Here is a 23,192-nt window from a genome sequence, read left to right on the forward strand (position 1 = left end):
ATTTACATAAGTATTCAGACCCTTTGCTATTAGACTCAAAATTGAACTCGGCTGCATCCAGTTTCCATTGATCATCCTTGAGATGTTTCGACAACTTGATTGGAGCTTGTAGCGTCATATGCAAGAAGACTCAAGGCTGTAATCGCTACCAAGGTGCTTCAACAAAGTACTGAGTAAAGGGTCTGAATACTTATGTAAATGTGAGATTTCAGTTTTACCCCCCTTTTTCCTCCCCAATTTTATGGTATCCAATTGTTAGTAGTTACTATCTTGTCTCATCGCTACAACTCCAGTACGGGCTCGGGAGAGACGAAGGTCGAAAGTCATAGGTCCTCCGAAACACAACCCAACCGAGCCGCACTGCTTCTTAACACAGCGCGCATCCAACCCGGAAGCCAGCCGCACCAATGTGTCGGAGGAAACACAGTGCACCTGGCGACCTTGGTTGCGCCCGGCCTGCCACAGGAGTCGCTGGTGCGCGATGAGACAAGGATATCCCTACCGGCCAAACCCTCCCTAACCCATACGCGAAGCTAGGCCAATTGTGTTTGATCTTCTTCTAAAAACCAGTTTTTACATTGTCATTATGGGTTATTGTGTGTAGATTGAGGACATTTAAAAAAATATATATTTTGCATTAAAGCTGTAATGTAACAAAATGTGGAAAATGTCAAGGGGTCAGAATGCTTTCTGAATGCAATGTATTCGCTGATATTCTGGCTGGTAACATTTCACTGTGGTTGGCTCTCTCTCTCGTCACTGCAGTCATACGTTCTCAAAAGTTCAGGAGAACAGCGACACCTACTGGAAGTTTCAGCGCTACAAGCTTATCTTGGAGTACCATTCCAGACCCTGCCTGGCGCCACCCTTCATCATCATCTCCCACCTCCACCTCTTCATCAAGAGGCGCATCCGCAGGATCCCCTCCGTCAAGATCAAACACTTTGGTGAGAAGAGATGGGGAGGGTGTGAGGGGAGCCATTAGAGATGTGATGAATTGTGAAATTAAAATGCTCATAGTTGTATATTGCTAAATTACTAGCATTTTAGAAGTCCACTCCCATTGTCGTCCAAGATTATAGCTGAATATTTTTTTTGTGTTGTTTTTTTTATCTTCTTCCAAATCCCCCTCTTTTCCTCTCCTCTATCGCTCCTTCAGTTCTGGAGATCCATGGTAGGCAGGCCAGTAAACTAAACATGTGGGAGGCCATCCAGAAGGAGAATATACTGTCTGCCCAGAACAAACGAGAGCGGGAGAGCGACTCGGAGAGACTCAAACGCACCTCCGTCAAGTGAGACATCTCTCCCCCTCAGTCACTTATTTATGTCATATACTGAATACCAGATTCATTTAACAGCTTTAGTTTGTTTTGCTTTGGTGCTATTTTCAAAAGTATGTGGTGAATTTTCAAAACTCTTAGTACAACTCTCCAAACTGGTAACACTTGTAATGCAGCAAGTCTTATATTTAAAACCTTGATTTGTGCATTAATTTTGTTTGGAGAGACCTTTCACCACACAACCATTGATCCAAAATATACGTTAACTGTGATATTCCATGAGAATATTGATTTAAACACCAAAACACAACATAATGAAATCTAACCAGTTTATCCAATGTTTCAAAATTGCCTTTTGAATGTAGTATGATTCAGTACTGTAAATTACAGTATATTATACTGTTCTCACATTACACAATACACTTGCACTACCCATCAAAACTGAATTTCCATCATTTCTATCCCATGTGTGGTCAAAGGTGTGATCATCGAAGACATATTTCACAATCATTGATACAAAAAAATGTATGTATTGTTCATATATAATTAGACTATAGGTGTACGTTAATCATATTAAATGAATGAAAGAAACAACATTTACCAGGCACTAGTTTGCGTCAAGCCTGTCTTGAGCATGTGGCCATAGGTTCTTATTGTCCTCGTCGTTCATGCACCCTGACATAGATCTGGATTGATGTCATTGGATGCCTCATCCAATGGCTTCATCATGAGGATGGCAGTCATACACCCTCCTCCACCTGTATTGTAATCATGTATTGTATTTACAATATTGTGTCACACTTATGTATTGTAGTGGTCCTGTATGACTCGTCAGTAAGAGCATGTGTGGACTTAACTATTGTCACTTTCAGCCTCACATCATCAAGAGGCCCTGTAATCTTTAAAAAATAAGAATTTATCCGCTTGAGGCCCCCCAACCCCCTCCGAAAAACAAACTGCTGTCGTGGGATGCTTAGCTCATCGCTCTCATTCTGTCTTACTTTAGCAGGTTGGTTCAGCAGCAGCAAAATCTGCTGGAAGCTTCAAAGTTGCAAAGGAAATGGGGAGGAAGGTTTTTTTTCCTGGCCACTGTACCCAGGTTAATGAGGCCACATTTTTAACAAAAAAAGTCATTCAAAAAGGTAAATGAATCCATACAGCCAAATAATTAATAATATATCAATAATTTATTTCCATACATACACTACTGTTTCAAAGTTTGGGGTCACTTAGAAATGTCCTTGTTTTTTAAAGAAAAGCACATTTTTTGTCCATTAAAATAACATAAAATTGATCAGAAATACAGTGTAGACATTGTTAATGTTGTAAATGACTATTGTAGCTGGAAATGGCAGATTCTTTTAATGGAATATCTATGTAGGAATACAGAGGCCCATTATCAGCAACCGTCACTCCTGTGTTGTGTTAGCTAATCCAAGTTCATCATTTTAAAAGACTAATTGATAATTAGAAAACCCTTTTGCAATTATATTAGCACAGCTGAAAATAGTTGTCCTTTATTAAAAAAGCAATAAAACTGGCCTTGTATCTGGAGCATCAGCATTTGTGGGTTCGATTACAGGCTCAAAATTGTCAGAAACAAAGAAATTTCTTCTGAAACTTGTCAGCCTATACTTGTTCTGAGAAAGGAAGGCTATTCCATGCGAGAAGTTGCCAAGAAACTGAAGATCTCGTACAGCGCTGTGTACTACTCCCTTCACAGAACAGTGCAAACTGTCTCTAACCACAATAGAAAGAGGAGTGGAAGGCCCCGGTGCACAACTGAGCAAGAGGACAAGCACATTAGAGTGTCTAGTTTGAGAAACAGATGCCTCACAAGTCCTCAACTGGTAGCTTCATTAAATAGTACCCGCAAAACACCAGTCTCAACGTCAACAGTGAAGAGGCGACTCCGGGATGCTGGCCTTCTAGTCAGAGTTCCTCTGTCCAGTGTCTGTGTTCTTTTGCCCATCTTAATCTTTTATTTTTATTGGCCAGTCTGAGATATGGCTTTATCTTTGCAACTCTGCCTAGAAGGCCAGCAATTACTTTATAAGAACTGTATTGCAATGTGTACTTTTAGATGAAACACTGACTAAGTTTGGTGAAAAAGTGACTATGATTTTGAGTGTACTTAGTAATTGAAAATGTGCTTAGTTTTGAAACAAATGCCTTCTTGATGATCTGTTTTGAGTTTTGTATTAAGTGTTGTGAAAGTGTATGACATTCTTCTGAAAATTGCACCAAAGAGATTGGTACTCCTGTGTTAGGGATTGGTTAAATTCAGTTATTTTTTCATGAATAGGACTTCAGTTCAATTCTTGAATTGACCCCTAACCTGTCTTGTGGTCCTATGTTGAAGGGTGGACAGTGTCCTAAAGCAGATGGTAAAGATCCAGGACCACAACCGCAGGCTGAGAATGCTAGAGACCGAGGTCAGTGTCAGCCTGGGCCGCTGCCTCTGGTCACAGCATACACACACACACACACACACACACACACACACACACACACACACACACACACACACACACACAGCCTTATATACCCAGTGGCAACAAGTTTCAGTGGTCCTTAAAGGTGGGGATGGCTTTGTGTGTGTGGAGGAGCGGAGCTATTGAGTCCTTACCCCATGACGCCTGTGCCTCTAGGTCAGCCACCTCAGTCCAATCCCCGGTCACCGTCCGTTTAGGTTTAACTTTCCTTGTGGATACCAGAAGTCCTCACAAGGATAGTAAAACAAGGAAAATTTGGACAAGTGTGGATATTTTGCCTGTCCCCACGAGGAGAAATACTATTTTAGGGGTAAGGTTTAGGGTTAGAATTAGGGTTAGGGTTAGGTATAGTTTTAGATTTAGGGGTTAGGGAAAATAACCTCTCTCTCCTTCTCGCCCCCATCCCCTCTCTCTTGTTCCAAGTTGGAGTACTGTTCTAGTGCCCTCTCCTGGATGGTGGACGCTCTCTCTCAGAGTAACTTGGTAAAGACCACACGTCCTCCGCCCGCTCTCAGAGGTAAGGTTGCATACAGACATACACTGAGTGTACAAAACATTAGGAACAAATTCCTAATATTGAGTTGCACCCCCTTTTGCCCTCAGAACAGCCTCAATTTGTCGGGGCATGTCTCTACAAGGTGTCAAAAGAGTACCACAGGCATACTGGCCCATGTTGACTCATGCTTCCCACAGTTGTGTCAATTTGGCTGGATGTCCTTTGGGTGGTGGACCATTCTTGATAAGCACTGGAAACTGTTGAGCTTGAAAAACCCAGCAGCGTTGCAGTTCTTGACACACTCAAACCGGTGCAACTGGCACCTACTACCATACCCCGTTCAAAGCCACTTACATATTTTGTCTTTCTTCTGAATGGCACACACACACAATATACATGTATGTCTCAATTTTCTCAAGGCTTAAAAATCCTTCTTTAACCTGTCTCTTTCCCTTCGTCTACACTGACTGAAGTGTAGGTGACATCAATAAGGGATTAACCTGGTCAGCTTTCACCTGTTCAGTCTATGTTCCTAATGTTTTGTACCCTCAGTGGTTCTTCAATCAAAAGTTGCTTCACGGTACTGTTTGTTATGGTGCGTTACAGTGCTTGCCGTTAATGCTTATCCAAACCACCAGTGGGCATGTTTTAGCAAATATACTCTAATTACTAATGAGGGCATTTGAAGCTGAGCAGAGGTCATCATGCCATGCAATTGTGAATACACTTTAAATTTAAATTTAATTTTATATTATTATTATTATTAGGCTATCAAATACTATAATCTTCCAATTGTGAATTAAGAACTAGGCAGGAGTAGGCTACATACAGTACAATGACTATACCCGGGAAAGAAAAGCAACATACTTCCTACTGTACAAATGTAACTCGTTCAGTCACATGCAGACCAGATGTTATGATTTTGTTGATGTCAAGGTTTGTAATAATATGCAATTTGCCAATCAAATATACTCCATTCTCTAGCTTGTTGGTGCTTGCTTCTCTGCACAAATAATTTGACTTCTGCAGTTTGAGATGATGTACAGTGGGGCAAAAAAGTATTTAGTCAGCCACCAATGTGCAAGTTCTCCCACTTGAAAATATGAGAGGCCTGTAATTTTCATCATAGGTACACTTCAACTATGACAGACAAAATGAGAAAAAAAATCAAAAAAATCACATTGTAGGATTTTTAATGAATTTATTTGCAAATGATGGTGGAAAATAAGTATTTTGTCAATAACAAAAGTTTATCTCAATACTTTGTTATATACCCTTTGTTGGCAATGACAGAGGTCAAACGTTTTCTGTAAGTCTTCACAAGGTTTTCACACACTTGCTGGTATTTTGGCCCATTCCTCAATGCAGATCTCCTCTAGAGCAGTGATGTTTTGGGGCTGTTGCTGGGCAACACGGACTTTCAACTCCCTCCAAAGATGGGGTTGAGATCTGGAGACTGGCTAGGCCACTCCAGGACCTTGAAATGCTTCTTACGAAGCCACTCCTTCGTTGCCCGGGCGGTGTGTTTGGGATCATTGTCATGCTGAAAGACCCAGCCGCGTTTCATCTTCAATGCCCTTGCTGATGGAAGGAGGTTTTCACTCAAAATCTCACGATACATGGCCCCATTCTTTCTTTCCTTTACACGAATCAGTCGTCCTGGTCCCAAAGCATGATGTTTCCACCCCCATGCTTCACAGTAGGTATGGTGTTCTTTGGATGCAACTCAGCATTCTTTGTCCTCCAAATACGACGAGTTGAGTTTTTACCAAAAAGTTATATTTTGGTTTCATCTGACCATATGACATTCTCGCAATCTTCTTCTGGATCATCCAAATGCTCTTTAGCAAACTTCAGACGGGCCTGGATATGTACTGGCTTAAGCAGGGCGACACGTCTGGCACTGCAGGATTTGAGTCCCTGGCGGCGTAGTGTGTTACTGATGGTAGGCTTTGTTACTTTGGTCCCAGCTCTCTGCAGGTCATTCACTAGGTCCCCCTGTGTGGTTCTGGGATTTTTGCTCACCGTTCTTGTGATCATTTTGACCCCACGGGGTGAGATCTTGCGTGGAGCCCCAGATCGAGGGAGATTATCAGTGGTCTTGTATGTCTTCCATTTCCTAATAATTGCTCCCACAGTTGATTTCTTCAAACCAAGCTGCTTACCTATTGCAGATTCAGTCTTCCCAGCCTGGTGCAGGTCTACAATTTAGTTTCTGGTGTCCTTTGACAGCTCTTTGGTCTTGGCCATAGTGGAGTTTGGAGTGTGACTGTTTGAGGTTGTGGACAGGTGTCTTTTATACTGATAACAAGTTCAAAACATGTGCCATTAAAACAGGTAACGAGTGGAGGACAGAGGAGCCTCTTAAAGAAGAAGTTACAGGTCTGTGAGAGCCAGAAATCCTGCTTGTTTGTAGGTGACCAAATACTTATTTTCCACCATAATTTGCAAATAAATTCATTAAAAATCCTATAACGTGATTTTCTGGATTTTTTTCTTTCTAATTTTGTCTGTCATAGTTGAAGTGTACCTATGATGAAAATTACAGGCCTCTCTTGTCTTTTTAAGTGGGAGAACTTGCACAATTGGTGGCTGACTAAATACTTTTTTGCCCCACTGTATTCCCTTTTCTTTATGAAAAGAAGTTGATACTGGCGTTTATTATTTACCATTTATTTATAATATTAGCTTGATTAAATTGATTGTAGATGTCACTACAACTTGATTGGAGTCCATCTGTGGCCAATTAAATTGTTTGGACATGATTTATAAAGAAACTTACCCCTCTACAGTATATAAGGTCCCATAGTTGACAGTGCATGTCAGAGCAGAAACTATACCATGAAGTCCAAGGAACTGTCCATAGATCTCCGAGATTTGTGATGAGGCATATAGCGCATTCGGAAAGTATTCAGACCCCTTGACTTTTTCCACATTGTTACGTTACAGCCTTATTCTAAAATTGATTAAATATATTTTTTTCCTCATCAAGTCTACACATAATAACCCTTTTTTTTTTTTTTTTTGCAAATGTATTAAATATGACAAACATATACCTTATTTACATAAGTATTCAGACCCTTTGCTATGAGACTCGAAATTGAGCTCAGGTGCATCTTGTTTCCATTGATCATCTTTGAGATGTTTCTACAACTTGATTGGAGTCCACCTGTGGTAAATTCAATTGCTTGGAAATGATTTTGAAAGGCACACAACTGTCTATATAAAGTCCCACAATTGACAGTGCATGTCAGAGCAGAAACCAAGCCATGAGGTCGAAGGATTGCGTCGGCACAGATCTGGGGAAGGTTACCAAAAAATGTCTGCAGCATTGAAGGTCCCCAAAAACACAGTGGCCTCCCTCATTCTTAAATGGTAGTTTGAACCACCAAGATTCTGCAGCACTCCATCAATCAAGCCTTTATGGTAGAGTGGCCAGATGGAAACCACTCCTCAGTAAAAGGCACATGACAGCCGGCTTGGAGTTTGCCACAAGGCACTTAAAGGACTCTCAGACCATGAAACAAGATTGTCTGGTCAAATGAACCAAGATTGAACTCTTTGGCCTGAATGCCAAGCGTCACATCTGGAGGAAATCTGACACCATCCCAACGGTGAAGCATGGTGGTGGCAGCAGCATCATGCTGTGGGGATGTTTTTCAGAGGCAGGGACTGGGAGTCTAGTCAGGATCGAGGGAAAGATGAACGGAGCGAAGCACAGAGAGATCCTTGATGAAAACCTGCTCCAGGGCGCTCAGGACCTCAGACTGGGGCAAAGGTTCACCTTCCAACAGGACAACAACCCTAAGCACACAGCCAAGACAACGCAGGGGTGGCTTCGGGACAATCTCTGAATGTCCTTAAGTGAACCCTATCGATGTGAGATATCATTTTTATTTTATTTTAGAAATGTTCATAAATTCACACATTTTCACTTTGTCATTATGGGGTATTTTGTGTAGATTGATGAGGAAAATGTTTTATTTAATCCATTTTAGAATGAGGCTGTAACGTAACAAAACGTGGACAAAGTCTAGGGGTCTGAATACTTTCCGAATGCCCTGTATGTATCCTTTGTCACAAAGTGTGAAAAACAATAACAGGCTAACTACACCGCTCGCGTCACAAAATAAATTTAGAAATCTATGTTATTCCATTATTGCACTCGCGCGCGCCAACGAGCGTCTGCGTTGCCAAGGGTTAAAATAGAAGTCAGTTCTATTTCTGATGCAGATCGTGCTGCAAGTCCTGCCTCTCCTCATTGGTTTATAGAAGAAGGTACCCATTTGCCTTCTCCTCATTGGTTATACCCACATTGGTGACTGAAAGACGAACAAAGTCAGTGGTGGTAAGGCACCTAGTTTATGAAAGTTGCCAATGGCAATATAAATTCAAGAGAAGAAAAGGCTGGAAGGAGGAGAGATGACTAGAAACGATTCGGTTGACCTTTTATGTGTGGATTAATTGGCGGAGTAGAGGACCTTTCAGGTAAAATAACAACTCAATGTTTATATCCCAGGACAAATTAGCTAGCAACAGCAAGCTAGCTAAAAAGGACAAATTAGCTAGCCTAAATTGCCATAAATGTTTCATGTTTTTCAACCTGTCCCAAAATGAATATAATTCGTTCAGAGTTTGTTTTGATATTTTAACCTGCGTGTCGTGATCTCGTTTCGTGTGGAGGGACAAAATACATTTATGCACGATGACGCACGCGCGCAGCCGGTTTGGGTTCCGTGTAACACTGTTTGTATTTGCCAGGCTGAGTGGATGAGCTGAGTTGTCATAACTCGCCCCCATTAGGCTACTTGCAATTTGGGTGGGTTGCGGGCGGGTTGAATAAAGAGAAAACGATGCATAAAGAAATCCATAAATGTACAATTCTTGTGCAATTTATATCTATAGGCTACACTGAGGTTTTCTTTCATTATGGGTATCTGCCATTTCTGCATAAGCCTGAGCTTTAGGCCCTAACTGTCCGCCCTCCAAGTAGGCCTACATGTCAATCGCCAAATGCTTTTGGGAAAAAGTTAGTCGATCCACCACATATAATATTAATTCCTGCAGAATTAAGCATTTCTTGCTGTACACCCTCAAAGAAAAAGCACGATTTCGTGATTTTGGAACACTTCACATGTGAGATTTCACATGAAAACAAAAATTTGTCATTATGATTCTCACAGTGACTTTAGTGCTTTTAGCTTACATTGTTTGTTTTTTTTATACAGTAATTATTGAACTTGTCCTCACCTGGGATTTGAACACTCAAACTCTTGGTTCACAGCATTCTGATCTTTCTGCTACGCCACCACACCTGTCTTAATAACTGAATTCACCTGTATTCCTACACCTGTAATCCTATTCTTAAAATAAACAATAAAACATATTATATTTATCCTAGTTATTCAGGAGTAACATTAAAACAGAATAATATGCCTCACCAACATTAGACAACTACACAGAAAACCCTCAAATTACTGAAATAATTCAATTAAATCAATGATGAGAGAATAGTCAGATAAACTGATAACTAAAACAGCAGCACAGATGGAACTATTTTGCTAAGTGCAGAGATGTATTATAGGTCATGAATATGTATAGGAGTGTTACAGACTTTGTGGCGCTGCAGAAAGATCAGTGCATCTCAAATCCAAAGGTTATGTGTTCAAATGCCAGGTGGGGTCATACTTTAGCTGAACAGTGTACCACTAACTGTAAAACCACCATACCATTTCATTACTTTACTTAAAATGGTGTGGGATGGTGTAAGAACAACTGGGACCATTGTGACATCCTGACAACTGGTAAAACTCTTACAACATCCAAAATCATGTTTTTACATTTTAAGTGTTCCAAAACCACGTTTTGGGGGGAAATTATACACCAATTTGACCTGAGAACAGGAGTGGAGAAATGATTTCTTTCTTTCAGCATCTTGAGAGAATGTGAATGCGTGGTTAGCAACCGAGTGTGAAGGTGCTGATTTGTAAAGCTGATTGTACGTGAAAGAAGCAGAAATGACAAGAAACTATACTGCCTACCAAAATGTGAGCTGTTGTGTGTGGGAAAGAGGAATTCAATCACCCTCTATCCTCTTCCAGTCGTTCTCCTCATCATTCAGTTAACTCAAATTAAATGTTGAAGTCACGTGATCTAGCTATCTATCTATCGGCCATTCATCCATTGACGTCATTCATTCAGTAATGAGACACATTAGCGCGAACATTGACGTCATTCATTCAGTAATGAGACACATTAGCGCGAACATGACAGCTTGATACCAACGCCCAGGGATTAGAATGTAACAACCTCGATATAACAATTCTCACAACTGAGCAATGTAAATACACCTATTTAGAAAAAGCCAGGGAAGAAGGAGGATGACATTTATTTCAATTACAAAATCAAAACGGCAGTGGGAACACTTCAGAAACCACCGGCAAAGTTATTAGCTAAATACTCATAGCTTTCAGCTGTTGGGATACCAGAAGGCAAAAATTATGTTTCTGTGTTACACTTTTACACAACTATTTGTTTATATGGAAATGTTGTATATTATAATATACATCTACACTGAAACCAAAAAATATCCCTTCCTATATAATTCTTATTCGAGCTTATAAATTTACCATGTTAAATTTGACTGCACTATTTAATTTGTTCCAAGTTAGCTCACTGATTTGAGGGTTTGTTTAGAAGAGAGAGAACAGGGAAAGAAACTGGTTAAATTGAGATGTTTGGACACTGGCCTACACACAATACCACATAATGTCAAAGTGGTATTGTGTTTTTAGACATTTTTACAAATTCATTAAAAATAAGAATTCAAACCCTTTGTTATGGCAAAGTCTAAATAAGTTCAGGAGTAAAAATGTGCATAACAAATCACATAAGTTCCATAGACTCACTCTTTTTGCAATAATAGTGTTTAACATGATTTTTGAATGACGACCTCATCTCTGTACCCCACACATCTGTAAGGTCCCTCAGTCGAGCAGTGAATTTCAAATACAGATTCAACCACAAAGACAAGGGAGGTTTTCCAATTCCTTGCAAAGAAGGGCACTAGTAACGTGAACGCTGGGAGTCGGGAAACAAGTACAGGGAGTGCAAATGTAATAATAAATAGAACAGTACAAAACAAGAAACACAAAAAGCACACAGACATGAAACAAAAACAGAGTCAATAACGCCTGAGGAAAGAATCAAAGGGAGTGACAGATATAGGGGAGGTAATCAGGAAGGTGATGAGTCCAGGTAAGTCTCATGAGGCACAGGTGTGCGTAATAATGAGTAAACTGGCAACAATAGCGCCAGAGTGGAGGACCCCCATCCCTGACGCGCGGCTCCAGCCGCAGGACGCCGACCAGAGGGATGGTCCTGAGGGTTCAGGAGCAGGTCAATCGCTTCTGCTGAGGCTCGGGAACCTGTAGAGCCAGCTGAGGCTCGGGAACCTGTAGAGCCAGCTGAGGCTCGGGATCCTGTCGAGCCAGCTGAGGCTCGGGATCCTGTCGAGCCAGCTGAGGCTCGGGATCCTGTCGAGCCAGCTGAGGCTCGGGAACCTGTCGAGCCAGCTGAGGCTCGGGAACCTGTCGAGCCAGCTGAGGCTCGGGAACCTGTCGAGCCAGCTGAGGCTCGGGAACCTGTCGAGCCAGCTGAGGCTCGGGAACCTGTCGAGCCAGCTGAGGCTCGGGAACCTGTCGAGCCAGCTGAGGCTCGGGAACCTGTCGAGCCAGCTGAGGCTCGGGAACCTGTCGAGCCAGCTGAGGCTCGGGAACCTGTCGAGCCAGCTGAGGCTCGGGAACCTGTCGAGCCAGCTGAGGCTCGGGAACCTGTCGAGCCAGCTGAGGCTCGGGAACCTGTCGAGCCAGCTGAGGCTCGGGAACCTGTCGAGCCAGCTGAGGCTCGGGAACCTGTCGAGCCAGCTGAGGCTCGGGAACCTGTCGAGCCAGCTGAGGCTCGGGAACCTGTCGAGCCAGCTGAGGCTCGGGAACCTGTCGAGCCAGCTGAGGCTCGGGAACCAGTCGAGGCATGGAAGCCCGACGAGCCAGGTGAGGCATCCCGGTTGCTTCGGGAGCTGCTCTTGGACCCCACGTCACCAGTAAAAAATTCCTGTTGCTTCCCTTTTGAGGCGTTATTCTGTAACGTGTACACTGGGAGTCAGGAAGCAAGTACAGGGAGTGCAAATGTAATAATAAGTAGCTGGCTTATCAGGATCCCATGCCTCAGCCGACACGTCGTTACGTGCACCTGCGCTTCATGAGACTCACCTGGACTCCATCACCTTCCTGATTTCCTCCTCTATATACAGTATGTCACTCCCTTTAGTTCTTTCCCCAGGCATTATTGATTATGTTCCTGTGTTATGTCTATACGCTACTCGTTTTTCTTGTTTTCGATCCATGTTTGCTTATTAATTCAATTCACTCCCTGTACTTGCGTCCCAATTTATTAGTGCACACGTTACAGCACCTATTGGTAGATGGGTAAAAAAAGCAGACATTGAATATCTCTTTGAGCATTGTGAAGTTATTAGTTACACTTTGGATGGCGTCTCCTAACTCAGTTGCCAGAGAGGAAGGAAACTGCTCAGGGATTTCACCATGAGGCCAATGGTGACTTTAAAACAGCTACAAAGTTGACTGGCTGTGATGGGAGAAAACTGAGGATGGATCAACAACATTGTAGTTACTCCACAATACTAACCTAATTGACAGAGTAAAAAGAAGGAAGCCTACAGCCCGGGCGCAGTGCGCGCTAACCAAGGTTGCCAGGTGCACGGTGTTTCCTCCGACACATTGGTGCTTCCGGGTTGGATGCGCTGTGTTAAGGAGCAGTGCGGCTTGGTTGGGTTGTGTATCGGAGGACGCATGACTTTCAACCTTCGTCTCTCCCGAGCCCGTACGGGAGTTGTAGCGATGAGACAAGATAGTAGCTACTAACAATTGGATACCACGAAATCGGGGAGAAAAAAGGGGGTAAAATTAAATTTAAAAAATAATAAAAAAATGTCATGACTTTAGAAGCTTCTGATAGGCTAATTGACATCATTTGAATTGGAGGTGTCCCTGTGGATGTATTTCAAGGCCTACCTTCAAACTCAGTGCCTCTTTGCTTGACATCATGGGAAAATCTAAAGAAATCAGCCAAGACCTCAGAAAAATAATTATAGACCTCCGCAAGTGTGGTTCATCCTTGGGAGCAATTTCCAAATGCCTGAAGGTACCACATTCATCCTTACAAACAATAGTATGCAAGTATAAACACCATGGGACCACGCAGCCGTCAGCTCAGGAAGGAGACGCGTTCTGTCTCCTAGAGATGAACGTAATTTGGTGCGAGAAGTGCAAATCAATCCCAGAACAACAGCAAAGGAAGTTGTGAAGATGCTGGAGGAAACAGGTACAAAAGTATCTATATCCACAGTAAACGAGTCCTATATCGACATAACCTGAAAGGCCGCTCAGCAAGAAAGAAGCCACTGCTCCAAAACCGCCATTTAAAAAAACCCATACTACGGTTTGCAACTGCACATGGGGACAAAGATGGTAATTTTTTGAGAAATGTCCTCTGGTCTGATGAAATGAAAATATAACTGTTTCGCCATAATGACCATCGTTGTGTTTGGAGGAAAAAGGGGGAGCCAAAGAACACCATCCCAACCGTGAAGCACGGGGGTGGCAGCATCATGTTGTGGGAGTGCTTTGCTGCAGGAGGGACTGGTGCACTTCACAAAATAGATGACGTCATGAGGTAGGAAAATTATGTGGCTATATTGAAGCAACATCTCAAGACATCAGGAAGTTAAAGCTTGGTCGCAAATGGGTCTTACAAATGGACAATGACACCAAGCATACTTCCAAAGTTGTGGCAAAATTGCTTTAGGACAACAAAGTCAAGGTATTGGAGTGGCCATCACAAAGCCCTGACCTCAATCCTATAGACAATTTGTGGGCAGAACTAAAAAAGTGTGCGCGAGCAAGGAGGCCTACAAACCTGACTCAGTTACATCAGCTCTGTCAGGAGGAATGGGCCAAAATTCACCCAACTTATTGTGGGAAGCTTGTAGAATGCTACCGAAATGTTTAGACTCAAGTTAAACAATTTAAAGGCAATGCTACCAAATACTAATTGAACGTATGTAATCTTCTGACCCACTGGGAATGTGATGAAAGAAATAAAAGCTGAAATAAATCATTCTCTCTACTAATTATTCTGACATTTCACATTCTTAAAATAAAGTGGTGATCCTAACTGACCTAAGACAGGGAATTTTTATTAGGAATAAATGTCAGGAATGGGGAAAAACTGAGTTTAAATGTATTTGGCTAAGGTGTATGTAAACTTCCGACTTCAATTATATGTTCTATTTCTATGTAAGGTCCTTCTACATCAGAGACGTTTCCAGTCTTTTAATATAACAATTTTCATATTAACTTTATTGATCCCAGTAAATGTTATTACTTGGTTTTATGTACTCCAGTTTCCGTTGTGTTTTCTCTTACAGATCTGACCCCTCTTTCTCCAACTAACTGACCCATGTCTGATGGAGAATAGGGTAATCTAGACACAGGTGCACACACGCCTGCAATCACTGTCACTCAGTGTCAAAGAATGTCAAGAAATGCCCAAGATGGACTCGATGCTCATTCATCAATCATTTCAATGTCGTTTTTAAACTTTGATCATTTCAACTGCTGCCATTTTGTATGTGTACCATTGTTACACTTTGTTGTTCCTTTGTTCAATAAATATTTTTCCTGTGGGTTATAGAATGGACAATCTGTTCCTAATGTAATATGTAGAGTCATTGTAAAGGTAAAATATTATAATTTGACATGACCAAGTACAAACACATTAAACTTTTTTTGTATGTTGCTTTTTGGTTATTTTCATTGAATGCTCAATTTGGTTGTCAGTAAACACAGCACTAATCTGTATTGCCAAAGATATCTAATTTTGTTTAATTGCTCCACAGAGCATTTCCCCAAGGATTAAGGCTTGTTTAGGTGGGTTTTTGAGGAGTTCCATCAGGCTTTCTTGTGTCTCCTTCAGCTATATTAACAGAGGGGCTAGTCTGTATTAAGGCGGGCATAGGGTTATCTGCAGTTATTGGTACTCTGTTTGTGGTCAACATTTGCGGACTCTTTGCCAAGGTCCCTGGCCAAACAGGTGAGAGCAGAACAGACTGAGCATACGTTAGACTTCCCCCAAGTCGCTGGACGCAGGGGCCAGGGGGAGAACTGGGCATACTGCTCTGGTGAAAGGCTCATTATAGCTTCCTGTGCTTGGATGAGGCCCCTGCTGCAAAAGTGGAGCCACCGCAGGTGGCTGGAGTGGCTGACAATTTAATAATGGCAGCCTGGGTGGACAGTTTTTCCGAACTCTGATGCATTTGCCCCTTTAGTTTGGTTAGCTTGGACTGGTATGAACACTATCTGCAAACAACGCACCATGGTTCGCTCAAAAAGGGTAGTCTGATTCAATTCGTACCATAGTGCGTTTCTCTGCAGGTGAGAATGCAGTCCAGACCAAACACAGGAAAATAACCAGTCTTGCACTATTATTGGTTGTTTGACTGCGAGCATTTGATGAAATTCAAGTAGCATCATAACTTAAGATCTCTGAAACATGTTCTGAGTAGCAGGGCATTTATGAGTGCATCCGATGCAGATTAGGGGAGATGGGGCTATACCGAGGATATAGGCTACTGGATACAGGCGATTCACGTCGCAGTTAATCGGCTATTGCGCGGTTTCCCCCGCATGTTGTTGGAAGACCAAAGTGAAACTAATATGAAGATTGGGACACAAGTGATGCATGATGATAATCATAAATGGATTTAACTCAGGGGCTGACAAAAATATATATAATAATCGGCCCTAGCATTTCACCACATTTCTAGGAGCAGCAGTTCCAGTATCTCAGAAACGGCGTCCTCCTGGGATTTTCACGCACAACAGTGTCTAGGGTTTACCGAGAAGGGTGCGACAAACAGAAAACATTAAGTCAGCGGCAGTCCTGTGGGCCAAAAAAAAGCTTGTTGGTGAGAGAGGTCGAAGGAGAATGGAAATAATTGTGCAACCTAACAGGAAGACCACAAGCAGGCAAATAATGGTGCAGTACAATAGTGTTGTGCAGAATTGCGTCTCGGAACACACAACTAGTCGGTCCTTGTCACGGATGGCCTATTGCAGAAGACCACGACCACACAGGGTTCCACTCCTATCAGCTACAAACAAGAAGAAGCGGAGGAGTGGAAAAACATTGCCTGGTCCGATGAATACTTGTGCCTTTTGCATCATGCTGATGGCAGAGTCAGGATTTGGTGTAAACTGCATGAGTCAATGGCCCCATCCTTCCTGGTGTCAACGGTACAGGCTGATGGTGGTGTATAATATAGAGCCAAAATGGCAGTACATGTATCAGTGTGTGTCCCTATGCCCACTACACATGGCATCACTGGGACCAGAAGACCAGGGGACTACACTGCCTGTGCTGGGCCAAGCAACTCCTTTCCCCTTAGGGTAACACTTTATTTTAAGGGTCCTTACTGGGGCTGTGGCGGTTATTACATTTTGTCAGCCGGTGATAGTCAAGCAAATAACTGCCGGTCTCACTGTAATTTACTGTTAATTAACATAAACACACTTAGCATCTCCTGGCTTCCACAAAAGCCTACAAGCCACTCATGCAGACCTTTAGAACATCTACATTTTAAAAAGTGTTAATAAATCCATTTAATATAGCCTACACCATCATGATAAATCCATTCTTTATTTTAGACCAATCTAAAAAAAACATGATATGAAGAAAATGTAGTCTATTAGTCTAGAAGAACAGAATAGCATACTCTGAGTTGTCCTTATGGCTGTGGGCTACACTAGTTCATTTAGCAGACAGTGCACCCTAAAAAAACGTGATTGGGTCCTTCTCACAGGCATATCGGGTTCTTCTCACAGGCTACAAGTGAAGACCGACACATCGGGGGACAACTGCAAGCGTCCTTATCGAATTCCGAGGCACATATTGGAGATGTTTTTAAAAAACTGTCCACATTTACTTTTCATCAGCCAACAAGATGAGTAGGACCTAATGGACAACAAAAGCCCTAGCCTATATCAATCTACTATGCCCCATTGTACAAAAGGTGACCTATTCTATTGGTCAACATGTCTTTCTTTGTGAGAAAGAAATATTCCAAACATAGTCTGGGACAGTTGTGGGATGCGATAGATCCCCATTTTTTTTTTTTTATGTTTAAAAGCAATGAGTCTGATGCAACAGATCAGAACGTTTAGCTTAAAATGTTGATAAACTATCAGGTAATTTTATTCACATAATAAGTGCAGCAATGCCCACATGGCAGTAGGCTAAAAGCACGAATGTTCCAAAATACAATCAATTAGGGGGAAAACACCATTCCCAAAAGTGACCGCCAATGCGATTTATGCATGTATTGCTTTATTATAATGGTGCATTTTTATTGTGAAAATGATCTTCCCTAAAACTTCAAACTCACGCGCCGCCTATGTATGCCAGTTAGGCTCTACACCGGTTGTAAAGCAGATGTATGTGCTTCATTTTAAGAAGTTATTTGGCCACTTTAGTTGTGATACAAACCTTGTCAAAACATGTGCGCTATACCACGCTAGGCTACATGAGGTGTGCGACTATGATTTGAAAAAGTCGCAAAAAAAAGCATGCACTGTTTCTTGCCTTATTGCATACAAGCTGGGCATCAATCACAAATTATAATATATGTGATAGGCTAATATTGTCACCCATCAGACAATTCTTGATTTAATCTTGCCTTTACATATACTAATGTATGTGTGAAATTTGTTTTGATTCAGAATGGACCATTATCATGCACCTGTCTTCAGACAGGGGGGGGGGGGGGGGGGGGGGGGGGGGGGGGGGGGTACATGTAATCTATGCACTTAAATAGCAAATGGCTTTTCCTGTGGTTCATTTTCATGCCAGCCAGGTAGGCTATACTCCTGTTGTAAAGAGAACCATTGTGCTTAATATTAGGAAAGTTGATAGATAAATAAATAAATATATATAGTAGGCCTAGCCTATAGAAAGCTTATGGAGCCTCCTCTTTTTAATAGAGGACATCACTATTTTCTCTCACAATTGCATAGCCTATAGAAATGTTGTGCAACTTAAGCTCATGGGCTCTCATTAAGTGTTTGATTAGATTTTTGATTACATTTGCATTGACGTCAAAGTGATTAGAGGCAGTTAGCAAGTTTGGTAGGCTACTAATGACTATTAGCAGCATCAGAACTTGGAGAAGCCTAGTTACCATGAGTAAACGGTCATGTGGAATTTGACTGTGGTCATGACTCAATAACGCCGGTGTGAAGGTAATACGTGAAGGTAAATCATTTATTAAGCATCCTTACTAAACCATTTATAAGGCATTTACAAACTGTTTGTTCACCATTTATTAATCATTACTCCCACATTTGTAAATGTTTGTAAACTAGTTGTTCACACATGTCTATACAGTGCATTCGGAAAGTATCCATACCCCTTTACTTTTTCCACATTTTGTTACGTTACTGCCTTGTTCTAAAATGTATTAAAATAATTGTTTTCCTCATCAATCTCCACGCAATACCCCCTTTTTTTTGCAAATGTATTAACAATAAAAAACGAATACCTTATTTACATAAGTATTCAGACCCTTTGCTATGAGACTCGAAATTGAGCTCAGGTGGATCCTGTTTCCATTGATCATCCTTGAGATGTTTCTACAACTTGATTGGAGTCCACCTGTGGTAAATTCAATTGTTTGGACATGATTTTGAAAGGCACACACCTGTCTATATAAGGTCCCACTGTTGACAGTGCATGTCAGAGCAGAAACAATGCCATGAGGTCGAAATAATTGTCCTCAGAGCTCCAAAACATGATTGTGTTGAGGCACAAATCTGAGGAAGGGTGCCAAAAAAATGTCTGCAGCATTGAAGGTCCCCAAGAACACAGTGGCCTCCGTCATTCTTAAATGGAAGAAGTTTGGAGCCATCCTGACAAACTGAGCAATTGGAGGAAAGGGCCTTGTTCAGGGACCAAGAACCAGATGGTCACTCTGACAGAGCTCCAGAGTTATTTTGTAGCGATAGGAAAACCTTCCAGAAGGACAACCATCTCTATAGCACTCCACCAATCAGGCCTTTATGGTAGAGTGGCCAGGCGGAAGCCACTCCTCAGTAAAAGGTACGACAGCCTGCTTGGAGTTTGCCAAAAGGCACCTAAAGGACTCTCAGACTATGAGAAACAAGATTCTCTGGTCTGATGAAACCAAGACTGAACTCTTTGGCCTGAATGCCAAGTGTCACGTCTGGAGGAAACCTGGCACCATCCCTACGGTGAAGCATGGTGGTGGCAGCATCATGCTGTGGGGATGTTTTTCAGCGGCAGGGACTGGGAGACTAGTGAGGATCGAGGGAAAGATGAACGGAGCAAAGTACAGAGAGATCCTTGATGAAAAGCTGCTCCAGAGCGCTCAGGACCTCAGACTGGGGTGAAGGTTCATCTTCCAACAGGACAACAACCCTAAGCACACAGCTAAGACAAAGCAGGAGTGGCTTTGGGACAAGTCTCTGAATGTCCTCGAGTGGCCCAGCCAGAGCCCAGATTTAAACCCGATCTAACATCTCTGGAGAGACCTGAAAATAGCTGTGCAGCGACGCTCCCCATCCAACCTGAGAGAGCTTGAGAGAATCTGCAGAGAAGAATGGGAGGAACTCCCCAAATAAAGGTGTGCAAAGCTTGTTGCGTCATACCCAAGAAGACTTGAGGCTGTAAGGTGCTTCAACAAAGTACAGAGTGAAGGGAATACTTACGTAAATGTGATATTTTCTGTTTTTGTTATACATTTGCAAACATTTCTAAGCACATACAGTGCCTTGCGAAAGTATTCGGCCCCCTTGAAATTTGCGACCTTTTGCCACATTTCAGGCTTCAAACATAAAGATATAAAACTGTATTTTTTTTTGAAGAATCAACAACAAGTGGGACACAATCATGAAGTGGAACGACATTTATTGGATATTTCAAACTTTTTGAACAAATCAAAAACTGAAAAATTGGGCGTGCAAAATTATTCAGCCCCCTTAAGTTAATACTTTGTAGCTCCACCTTTTGCTGCGATTACAGCTGTAAGTCGCTTGGGGTATGTCTCTATCAGTTTTGCACATGGAGAGACTGAAATTTTTTCCCATTCCTCCTTGCAAAACACCTCGAGCTCAGTGAGGTTGGATGGAGAGCATTTGTGAACAGCAGTTTTCAGTTCTTTCCACAGATTCTCGATTGGATTCAGGTCTGGACTTTGACTTGGCCATTCTAACACCTGGATATGTTTATTTTTGAACCATTCCATTGTAGATTTTGCTTTATGTTTTGGATCATTGTCTTGTTGGAAGACAAATCTCCGTCCCAGTCTCAGGTCTTTTGCAGACTCCATCAGGAGTCTTCCAGAAGTCTTCTTCCAGAATGGTCCTGTATTTGGCTCCATCCATCTTCCCATCAATTTTAACCATCTTCCCTGTCCCTGCTGAAGAAAAGCAGGCCCAAACCATGATGCTGCCACCACCATGTTTGACAGTGGGGATGGTGTGTTCATGGTGATGAGCTGTGTTGCTTTTACGCCAAACATAACGTTTTGCATTGTTGCCAAAAAGTTACATTTTGGTTTCATCTGACCAGAGCACCTTCTTCCACATGTTTGGTGTGTCTCCCAGGTGGCTTGTGGCAAACTTTAAACTACACTTTTTATGGATATCTTTAAGAAATGGCTTTCTTCTTGCCACTCTTCCATAAAGGCCAGATTTGTGCAATATACGACTGATTGTTGTCCTATGGACAGAGTCTCCCACCTCAGCTGTAGATCTCTGCAGTTCATCCAGAGTGATCATGGGCCTCTTGGCTGCATCTCTGATCAGTCTTCTCCTTGTATGAGCTGAAAGTTTAGAGGGACGGCCAGGTCTTGGTAGATTTGCAGTGGTCTGATACTCCTTCCATTTCAATATTATCGCTTGCACAGTGCTCCTTGGGATGTTTAAAGCTTGGGAAATCTTTTTGTATCCAAATCCGGCTTTAAACTTCTTCACAACAGTATCTCGGACCTGCCTGGTGTGTTCCTTGTTCTTCATGATGCTCTCTGCGCTTTTAACGGACCTCTGAGACTATCACAGTGCAGGTGCATTTATACGGAGACTTTATTACACACAGGTGGATTGTATTTATCATCATTCGTCATTTAGGTCAACATTGGATCATTCAGAGATCCTCACTGAACTTCTGGAGAGAGTTTGCTGCACTGAAAGTAAAGGGGCTGAATAATTTTGCACGCCCAATTTTTCAGTTTTTGAATTGTTAAAAAAGTTTGAAATATCCAATAAATGTCGTTCCACTTCATTATTGTGTCCCACTTGTTGTTGATTCTTCACAAAAAAATACAGTTTTATATCTTTATTTTTGAAGCCTGAAATGTGGCAAAAGGTCGCAAAGTTCAAAGGGGCCGAATACTTTCGCAAGGCACTGTATATTTGCTTTGTCATTATAGGGTATTGTGTGTAGATGAATGAGGGGAAAAAACGATTTAATCAATTTTAGAATAAGGCTGTAAAGTAACAATACATTCCGAATGCACTGTATATTTCCTTAAACATCCTACGTTGTGTGCTTGTTCTTTTACCAGGTAGATCAGGAAAGTCTACCAATGCCATGCCCATCTTTTTGTGAGAAATTACACTGGTCACTCAAAACATTTATTTAGTATTTATACAATATAAATAGCTGTAAAAAGACTTTACTAATGATTAGTAAATGGTTAATTGATGTGGGTGCAATGATTTATAAATGGTGACCACACATTTATAGATGCCTTATAAATGGTTTATTTCGGACCTTTAAAATAAAGTGTTCTCCTGATTTCTTCTCTTGAATTACATGTACCTAATATTTAAATACTCCAAAGTGGGCCGGGGAGAACATTTGAAATACACCAATTTGAAATATCTAGTTAGGCTGTTATAAGGTATTATATGCGCCAATGGTCATCTATAAGGCATTTATTCAGTGATTTTTCTCATTTGTCTAATATGTGTTTATTCATTCCCAACTACTTTAACACTTTGAGTAACACGTTAAGGGTCCGTAATAAACCATTTACCGATAAAAACGAGTTTCTTAATGTTTGGGCTGCCAGACTTCCAGTTCCTTAATGTTTTGGCTGTATCTTTCTCTCTTCCTCTCCTTTCTTCTATTTAATGTATTTAATCTAATATACAACCTTCTGTGTTTGTCAAAGAGCGATGTCGGGACTAGTTTATGTGGATGCGGATAGATTTCCAGCGTTGTGTGCTTCGTCTATGTGTACATTTCTGCCAAGTTGTGACAGGCCTTTCAACAAATGAAATAAACGGGAGATAGGTGGGACATTCCAGCTTTCAGTGCTTTAACTATGTAATGTAATCCGACACCAGAGTCACTTGCTTCTCCAGCTCATAAACTCACTTGCTGGGCTGAAGAGACAAATTCAGAAGCGAATAAACTGATTAAACAATTAAAATACACAGACAGTCCACGAATGGATCTTTATTGTATTGCATTTACGTTTAAAAGCACTCTATACATGTGTAGAAGATGGCCATTGCCTTACTCATGTGCTATAAAAGCCAATCGAACGACTCGTTAGGCTATATTGCAAGTAGACTAGTGTCCAAATGTTGCTCCGAATCCACCTTCCATAATTAGCCTACTATTGTAGGTATGAAATTTCATACAATATACAGGAAAAAATATTAGGCCTAACTGGCAGTAGTGGTAGTACATGATCTGTGTCAGTGTGCGTGACTGTCTTTCTGTTTTTTTCCTACCTCGACTACACCAGAGCAAATGATC

The 23,192-nt window shown here is 41.7% G+C and overlaps 1 protein-coding gene across 4 annotated transcripts in view; it reads left to right on the forward strand.

Annotated features, from left to right (window-relative positions):
* trpm4a (transient receptor potential cation channel, subfamily M, member 4a) overlaps window positions 1–15,149 on the forward strand; it is a 62,521-nt gene extending 47,372 nt beyond the window's left edge. For 2 of the 4 annotated variants that reach the window (XR_005035052.1, XR_005035053.1), the window contains exons 23-26: window positions 766–947; window positions 1,160–1,292; window positions 3,643–4,292; window positions 14,779–14,794. Coding sequence is in view for 1 of the 4 variants with exons in the window: in XM_036937947.1 (XP_036793842.1) it covers window positions 766–947; window positions 1,160–1,292; window positions 3,643–3,715; window positions 4,199–4,292; window positions 14,779–14,807 (511 nt within the window). In the remaining 3 variants the exon portion in view is untranslated. Of the gene's footprint in view, window positions 1–765; window positions 948–1,159; window positions 1,293–3,642; window positions 4,293–14,778 lie in introns of all 4 variants that reach the window. The other 2 variants (XM_036937947.1, XR_005035054.1) reach the window with 2 other exon arrangements.
* The last annotated feature ends 8,043 nt before the right edge of the window (window positions 15,150–23,192 follow it).

Source organism: Oncorhynchus mykiss, chromosome 12 (assembly GCF_013265735.2).
Source record: "Oncorhynchus mykiss isolate Arlee chromosome 12, USDA_OmykA_1.1, whole genome shotgun sequence".
NCBI lineage: Eukaryota > Metazoa > Chordata > Actinopteri > Salmoniformes > Salmonidae > Oncorhynchus > Oncorhynchus mykiss.